The sequence below is a fragment of the Populus euphratica genome, unplaced genomic scaffold, assembly GCF_000495115.2.
Source record: "Populus euphratica unplaced genomic scaffold, PopEup_1.0 scaffold151.1, whole genome shotgun sequence".
In the NCBI taxonomy this organism is placed as follows: Eukaryota; Viridiplantae; Streptophyta; class Magnoliopsida; order Malpighiales; family Salicaceae; genus Populus; species Populus euphratica.
In genome coordinates, this window is record NW_011500039.1 from 186,007 (window position 1) to 194,136 (window position 8,130).

Below are 8,130 nucleotides of genomic sequence, written 5' to 3' on the forward strand. Positions count from 1 at the left end.
TTTTTTCCTTTTTGGTTACTTTTTTTGATAAAAACCGAACCGAACCGAAAATAAACACCCCTAATACTAATGACCAGTGAAGCTTATTAAATTAGTTCAACAGGTATCTCTCTCTCTCTCTCCCCTCAAAATATTTAAGTTAAAACCCCCTTTACATAATAATAATAATAATAATTGGAGACACGTCATTTCACATATGGATTGGAGACGCTCGCAGGAGAAATAATAATGCACCCAAGGTTAATTCTGGGATTTCATATATCCATAGATAAAAAAGCTGACCTCGAATTCCCACGTGTTAATTTTGTTTCAACGTGGCAATACACGTGGTCATGAGTGTCTTAAATCGAGCACATGTTTCAGTTGTGTCTCTACGCGGCAATACACGTGTCCATACTTGTCTTCAATTGTGGCCGTACGATCTCCAAAAAATAATCCAACAGCTGATACAGAACTCATAATCGTGTCTGAAGAAAGACAAAGCGTGGCAACCGAAAACCTTCACGAGCCCGCCAAAACCAAACGCCACGTCATCTATGTCCAATCATTTCCTTCCACGTGGAAAGAAACGGTTGAAACCCAGCCACCTCTTCTACCCCTCCCCTGCTTGCATAAGGAAGCGAAACAGAAAGTATTGAGAAATAAAGGTAATCCAATCTAGCTAACCTTGCCAAAATTTATGGAGGTGTCACGTGTTATTTCCCGTCAGCCACCCTGTTTCCCTGGGGGCAGTGGGTTTGGCGATCATCAGAATCGTAGTGAAGCTTTTTCGAGATCCAGAAGAATTGTGAATGGGTTTGGAGTTGTAAGCAAGGCTCATACTGGGTTTAGAGATAAAGGGCATTTGAGGTACTACTATGGATCAGAAGGATTAGTTGTGAGATGTGGAGGGAAAAAGAAAGACAGGCAAACATCAACAAAGAAGAAGTTGAAATTGTTAAAAGAATTGTCAGTGGTTCCTCATAATGATTCTGTCGATGATGTTCAGGCCAACCTTATCGCTGTATGTTTTTCCTTTTCTTGTTTTATCTTTTAGATGCATGTCTGAGATTTACTAATTCCAAGATTAAGTTTGTGTCATAAGTTGTGCTTCTGATTATTTGCTTGGTGGTGGTGTTTGATCTTTTTTTTTTTTTGGTAAGTAATGGTGTTTGATCTTCAAGAAGCTGAAAGTTGACAACTTTTGTTTGCTTAATTTATCCAAAGGTCGAATTGAAGCTGTCTGCTTATTGGAATTTATGGAGATAGTGATTTAACATGATCTGAAAACCAATCTTGATTGTTTGATTAGTAGTTTAGATGGGGATTAATCAAGATTTTATCTGAAAACCAAATTGTGCCTCTTTTTCTTTTTTTTTTAATTTCCCGTTTTTATCTGGGAAGATTTTGGTGATGAATACTGAATAGCCTGTGCATTTAGATCAGAACAAATCTGTTTCTGAGTGTTTTTCGTTATCAAACTCTGTAAGCAGGAAGCAACACAATTGCTGATGAAACAGTTGGAACAGTTAAGAGCTGAGAAGAAGGAGTTAAAGAAGAAGAAGAAAGAAGAGAAGGCGAAGCTGAAAGCTGTAAAGATGAAAACCAAGCTTGACTGTGAATCATCCTCATCGTCTGAATCGAGCGACAGCGAATGTGGGGAGGTGATTGATATGAAGCGTTTGAAGAATGAAGCAGTTGCAGAGCCAATTATTGGGGAATTGCAATCAGTTGCTCAGGAAGAACCAACTTCAATCCTCCCGGCCTTGCTGACTCAAGAATCGAACGTTACAGAGATTAATGGGTTTCATAATCATGGTTTGGGAATCCATGGAGAAGAATGCTGCGGTGTGCAAAGCACCAGTTGTAGCAATGCTATTAGGGTTAGTTGTAATCCCACAAGTTCCTCCATGATGTCAGGAACATCTGATAACAGAATTGAGGTTTGCATGGGTAATAAGTGCAAGAAGTCTGGAGGTGTAGCGTTATTGGAAGAATTTGAGAGGGCTGTTGGTATAGGGGGTGCTGTTGTTGGATGCAAGTGTATGGGGAAGTGCAGGGATGGTCCTAATGTGAGGATTTTGAAATGTGATAATGAGGGAGTGGCTGATTCTGTAAGGATTCCGGCTGCTAATCCTCTCTGCATTGGGGTTGGTTTAGAGGATGTAGATGTTATCGTCGCGAATTTCTTTGGGAAAGAGTTGAGTGTTGCACTTGCAACTTAGCATCATCACCTCTTACTGCTGTTATCCACTGTAGCTTTTTGCATCCCTTGTGGCTTGAAATGGTGTTTTTCCTGCTTATGGCTTACATTGTTATTGGCATGGCTAGATAAAACTCTCTTTTCACAGTGTAAGTATAAATATTCTAATGGCAATGTCGTCGTTTGCATCACTCCTCATTTTTCTGAAGGTCGCCCTTATGGCCTACATTGTTATTGGCATGGCCAGATAAAACTCTCTTTTCACTGTGTAAGTATAAATATTCTAATGGCAAAGCCGTCGTTTACATCACTCCTCATTTTTCTGAAGGTCGCCCTTTCGTCTCTGGTAATCCGGTAGTCTAAGAGACATACTGCCGTCATATTCTGATAGCTTATGGCAAAACTTCGAAGCTTAGGTTACAAAGAGTTTTAACTGTCGTAGTGCACTTACCTCAAATGTTTTCCATTTAAGATTTTACTGTAACACCACCATATATTTTTGCAGAATACTATTTTTGACAATTCCTGATGTACAGTTCAAGGCCTGTTAGGCTGTTTTCACATGCTACAGTTAATGCATCAACTCTTCCAAAAACTCGTGGAAAAACAGCGATTTCCAGCAGTGGCTGCTATACAAATGAATATCATTACACAACCATTTACAAGCCTGTATCAGTGTAGCAGTCTGCAATTTGATTTGTTTTAATTCATGGGTCGTTCTCGTATGAGTGCTGACGTGCACCAATTGACTAATAATCCCACTTGCGCAGAGAGGACTGGGAAAACAACCTGCAGTATGATGACACCACCATTGCATACAGCAAACAATGCATATGCATGTATAAATACTCTTCCATTCTCGATTGCAAGTCATTCAGTGCCTGGGGACTTTGAGCTTAGGCTGATGTTCAGAGGCATCCAAATTGCTACATCGCTTCATGTAAGTGTCGAGTGTTCTCTGCTTCGCAGGGCTGCTTCTCTGCTGGCTGGCTGAAACTTCCAAGGTTTTCTCTTGCCCGTCAAGCATCTAATTGATCAATAAATAGAATCAAATGCATATAAGCACTAAATAACTACGGATACCCCACCGCACTAAATCACTACAGATACCCTGCTACAAACTAACACTAAAGAAATGCCCAGCGCTTGTAAAATCACCTGTCCCAAATTTTCCAATTTGCTTTGAACAACATCCCTGAAGAAAAATATCATGTCAAACTAACAAGCATTGATAGAGCGAGATCATAACAAATGCCTAAAGCAATGCTCAAGCATCTGAGTTAAGTCAAGTCTCGAGCCAAGTGTGACCGAAGTGAACATACCAAATGATGTCATCAACTGTGTCATTTGCTAGCAGGTAGTATACATTGACTGAAGAAACCTAGAAAGCAAGAACCAAATCATGTCAAAACATTGGGCACATTCAAACAAAATTTGAGTAAATGAGAAACTCCAGAGAAAGTAAGCCCCATAACTTCATTTCTCAGAGCTCGATTACCTCTCGAACTATGATCTCATACAATACTCAAACATGCTAGGATTAAAAGATACATGTGAAATCCATTAAAAAAATACAATCTCAAGCAAGGATTATCTAGATATTTACTGCAGTTTCATCTATCTAGTAAGTTGTGACAAATATAGGCAAACACGGGTGCCCCAGTAAAACAGGAAAAGCAGATTGCAGTTCTGAAGGGTGTGTGTGAGTCCATTTAACTTTACAAAGAGGCATCCTAATAGAACTCCAATTAATTGATTCACCAAATAAAAATGCTGGAAGAGATTAGCTCTATTGCTCTGGTTGCACTGTAAGCATATAGGAGGGTCTTGGGATCAAATCCTGGCATAGTGCATGTATTCGGAGAATGGAACTCAAGCTTATTGGTTCCTGAATCATTTGGACCAAAACATTCATGATCATTACTAACATGCCATCAAAAGCATCCTACCATGAAAGATTTAATGAACCATCTAAAGGAAACTACACCAACCCCAAATCATTAGGGCAGCATAAAATCAAAATCATCTTTCCAGAGAGAGATTGTATAAATTTCAGAATTCTAGATTGCCTGCAGATCATACACATAACCAGTACTCTTTCATTTATTCATCTACCAATGCTAAGGGCACCACCTACCATCCAAAAATTCCACCACCATGCCTTTGAATAGTTCCAAATCAGAAAACTTATCAATGTGCCTCCACAACTAATTCAGTTGCACAAGCAACTATCCACAGCAATGTAATGCATGTGCAAGCTCTTACTCATCACCACCATTTAGCACAGAACACTAAGCAGCATCTTTTGAGAGCTCAGTAAGAAAAACTAATGTGGAATTACAGTAAATTGGAAAATCATACATCCAATCCCTAGTATTAGGTTAAAGCCTAAGCAAGCTAATACAAGGCTTCCATTTGTTGTATGATTGATTACCAGGCCAAACAAAATCTCACCATACTAAATGCAGTGTTCTGATTCTTAATCAAAACAAATCAGCCTATTGCAATGTGAACCAGCACCAAATTATACCCTTAACAGAATTGATAACAACGTATATTAATGGTTTTATATAAATCTAGAAATAACATTCATGGTTGACTGTAGTTTACCTGACCAATCCTGTGAGCACGGTCTTCCGCTTGAATTAGGTCACCTGGTGTCCAAGATAATTCCGCAAAAATAACAGTGCTTGCAGCTGTTAAAGTTAACCCAACACCTCCAGCTCTAATAGACAGCTTCACAAATACATTTTCACAGATAAACCATAAGGACTCAACGCACAACTTGCACCAAAATTCAGTCAATTTGAAACATAGTATCAAGAGTAATGCTAATCTTACCCAGTACTCTTCTGAAAAAATCTAATGCATTGAAGGGAAAGGATCCCATAAATCCAATGGTTGAAATTTTATGGTAAGTGATTTTGGGAAGAATAGCATCACAATATAGCATCAATATTAAGGTACAAAAATAAAAGGCAAGTAAATAAATGAAACAAATTGGCATACCACTGCTGCCTTGATAGCATCCTTTTCCTGAAAATCAGTAACCAATGCTTGCCTTGAAGCTGCAGCGGTTTTGCCATCAATTCGGATGCAACCCACTTTCTTTTTCTGGAATTTGGAAGATCTCATAAGAATAAGTCGATGCAAGGAAAATTTCAGTCATATGAAAGTTGTATTACAAGAAGAAACTCATGTATTGAATCAATCATGGATTGATGGTGAGCAAAAATCAGAAACTTGCATCCTGCCTGCAAGGAACAATGCAACACCAGTGATTTAACCATTAAAAAGTGGACAAACTGGAAAGCAATTTCAAAGAGTAAATAAACCTCAGGGCAGATGGAAAAATATTGAAAACAGTAATTATAACTACATCCAAGCTCACTTGGAGTAAAGATAAGGGGTGTGGTGTAAATTGAGCCAATCTGCTTTTACTTTCACATAAGATTGCACCATGGATCAGAAATCTGCTTTTAGTTAGTATTTAATAAGGACAAAACAATTGATTAATCAACTCACACTACCAAAGCCAAGGCTGCTACTTGGATGGGCTTCAATAGGAAATAGAATTTAAGTGTACCCCATACAGGTTTTTGATCTTTCATACATGCTCCAGAATCTAATAAAGGTCCTAGAATTGTAACAACAAAATACAACGAAATTTGACACCTAGAATATTTAAGCTTTTAGCAACAGAAACTAGCATTACAAATATGCAGACATTATAGTGAATCTGACTTCAGCATGATTATCATCAAGATGAAAACACGAGGTAGGACCATAAACCAACCTTCTCTTGCTCGTAAGCAATAGAAGAGCACCCCTGGAGAGTAAAGAAACATGCATTAAAGAAAGATATCGAGAATGAAATCACCTCAATGACAGTTCCCAGATAATCTAGAACTCCAGATATCTTGGCTTCAGCAGAATCAGTATATATCTGCAATTCAATAAAGCAGTGACAGGATAATGAAGTTGTGCAAGATGGGTAGCGAGGACATTTGTGGCAAAAAAAATTCTGTCCTTGGTATTTAATGAAGTGAAAAAAAAAAAAGAACAAGAACAGAGACATGTCATTCTGATTTGATAGTACATGTACAAATAGGTAACGTGCACATATCACACTTAAATGATGAAGATGAAGTAGGCAATAATGACCATGCAATCATATCATGCATACCATTTCATACCTTGTTAATAAGATTCTTCTCTGTGAATTTCAGTGATTCAACCTCCTCATCTGATGCACAAGCCTTAATTTTTCTTTTTACCACCTCCAACTACAAAACAGAACAATAATACCATTATATTATTTTTTTTCCTTTCCTTTCCACTTTCAGATAGAAACTGTGCCTCCAACTGCAAGACACTCAATTGACTTTATAGAGCAAGCACAAGTAAGAGATCAACCAAGAGTGAGTTGAATTACCTCACGGAATAGAGCATTGATTTGTTTCATGTCCTTTTCAGGCAAATCAAGGAATACCTGTAAATCAGTTGTAAAATTTTGTGATGGAATCACATAAAAAAACCATATTCTACATATTCATCTGATACAAATAGTTAAACAATGTGTGCATGGACAAGTAAGCAGAAGAACAAACATGAAAAGCTGAAAGAGCCACGGACAAGCATAATTTGGCATTTCTTCTGCATCAAATTGATACTGATAATTAAATTGGAGAGTCGTGGACAAGTTTGAATGTATTAATTCAATGTCAATTTAGTGATAATAATTAATGATAAAGCAATCTAACTTAACAAAAGTCCAACAAACTCCCAAGAGTAAAAGTCAAACAATTTTTAATTTCCATCACCGATAAGAATTTCTCCCACAGTATAGCTTTTTGATCCCAAAAAGTTTCAACAAGCCACTGACCAAAACTCTCAAACCAGATGAAAATCCTTTGCTTCATTGGACTTAAAAAAAAAATTCCGAGCCGTTTCAATCATGGAATAAAAATCAATCAAAAAATAGAATTTTTGCAAGGAGCAAAAACCAGTTTAAATTCTCCTAGCTACAGGTTAGGAGCTTAATTGGACTTAAAAACCATTTTCTTGCATTAAAAAATCTTAATTGATGCTAATGCTTCCAATATATTTCGATCATGGAACAAGAATCAATCAAACAATAGATTTTTTGCTAGGAGCAAAAACTGGTGCAAATTCTCCTAGCAACAGGTTAAGAGCTAAATTGGACTTAAAAAGCAATTTTCTTGCATTAAAAAAGCTTAGTTAATGCCTCATGCTTCCAAGCCATTATGATCATGGAATATAAAACAATCAAAAAAAATATTTTTTGCAAGGAGCAAAAACCGGTGAAATCTCCCCTAGCAACAGGTTATGAGTCATATCAAAAGAAAAGGACAAATGAACAAACAACATACCTGTTGCCGTCGTTTCACAGGAAGCTCAGAAAGGACATCCTTTTTAAGCCTGCGTATCATCACTGTTGCCTTCATTAAGTTGTGCAATTCTTCATGGTTACTAGCACCTTGATAAACTCCAAATATTCCCTAGAAGAATAATACAAAGCAACAACTGTTGGTTATCAAAAGGCTTAACAATATAATAAACTTTGTAAACCATTAAATATTTACTTACCCCCTTGCAATACCGATTACCATATTCATGAACATTCTTGTATACATCAGGATACAAGGCTTCCAACTACAAAGTGTGGTTAATTTCATACAAAATCAATATAAAAATAAAATCCTGAAAATCTTAAATGCAACAGGCTATCCAAGCATCATTCAAAGTACCTGCTTAAAAAGTTCTATTGGTCTGGATAAAGCAGGGGTTCCACTGAGCAATATTGCATATTGAGCTTTCTGAAATTGAAACCGTTGTTAATTTCAGTCACCAAGAATTGCGTGCGTGCGTGCGTGGTGTGTGTGTGTGTGAGAGAGAGAGGGGGGGGGGGGGGGGGGGGCGCCGAA

The 8,130-nt window shown here is 37.6% G+C and overlaps 2 protein-coding genes across 3 annotated transcripts in view; one reads left to right on the top strand and one right to left on the bottom strand.

The window, feature by feature from the left end:
• Positions 1-601: 601 nt before the first annotated feature.
• LOC105107189 (uncharacterized) lies at positions 602-2,509 on the top strand. Of its 2 annotated transcripts, XR_838831.1 has the most exons (3): positions 602-1,003; positions 1,473-2,290; positions 2,410-2,509. XR_838831.1 is itself a non-coding variant. In XM_011001023.1 (2 exons), the coding sequence occupies exons 1-2, from the start codon at positions 680-682 to the stop codon at positions 2,202-2,204; spliced, it is 1,056 nt and encodes a 351-aa protein (XP_010999325.1). In that variant the 5' UTR covers positions 602-679; the 3' UTR covers positions 2,205-2,373. The 2 variants fall into 2 exon arrangements, 1 of the variants encoding a protein (XP_010999325.1); XM_011001023.1 differs by lacking the exon at positions 2,410-2,509 and having other exon boundaries at positions 1,473-2,373.
• Positions 2,510-2,676: 167 nt separating this feature from the next.
• LOC105107209 (SWI/SNF-related matrix-associated actin-dependent regulator of chromatin subfamily A-like protein 1) overlaps positions 2,677-8,130 on the bottom strand; it is an 11,223-nt gene continuing 5,769 nt past the window's right edge. Inside the window, exons 14-25 of the mRNA XM_011001051.1 lie at positions 7,954-8,022; positions 7,793-7,858; positions 7,576-7,704; positions 6,618-6,674; positions 6,379-6,468; positions 6,063-6,128; positions 5,368-5,436; positions 5,192-5,296; positions 4,793-4,918; positions 3,505-3,563; positions 3,341-3,377; positions 2,677-3,209 (exon numbers count right to left, since the gene is read on the bottom strand). Coding sequence (XP_010999353.1) covers positions 3,057-3,209; positions 3,341-3,377; positions 3,505-3,563; positions 4,793-4,918; positions 5,192-5,296; positions 5,368-5,436; positions 6,063-6,128; positions 6,379-6,468; positions 6,618-6,674; positions 7,576-7,704; positions 7,793-7,858; positions 7,954-8,022 — 1,026 coding nt within the window. The 3' untranslated portion in view covers positions 2,677-3,056. The remainder of the gene's footprint in view (positions 3,210-3,340; positions 3,378-3,504; positions 3,564-4,792; positions 4,919-5,191; positions 5,297-5,367; positions 5,437-6,062; positions 6,129-6,378; positions 6,469-6,617; positions 6,675-7,575; positions 7,705-7,792; positions 7,859-7,953; positions 8,023-8,130) is intronic.

Bases quoted from the DNA above. Each gene is read 5' to 3' on its own strand.
- LOC105107189 (XM_011001023.1), top strand. From the start codon at position 680: ATGGAGGTGTCACGTGTTATTTCCCGTCAGCCACCCTGTTTCCCTGGG. The intron at 1,004-1,472 runs GTATGTTTTTCC...CTCTGTAAGCAG, and splicing joins TTCAGGCCAACCTTATCGCT to GAAGCAACACAATTGCTGAT.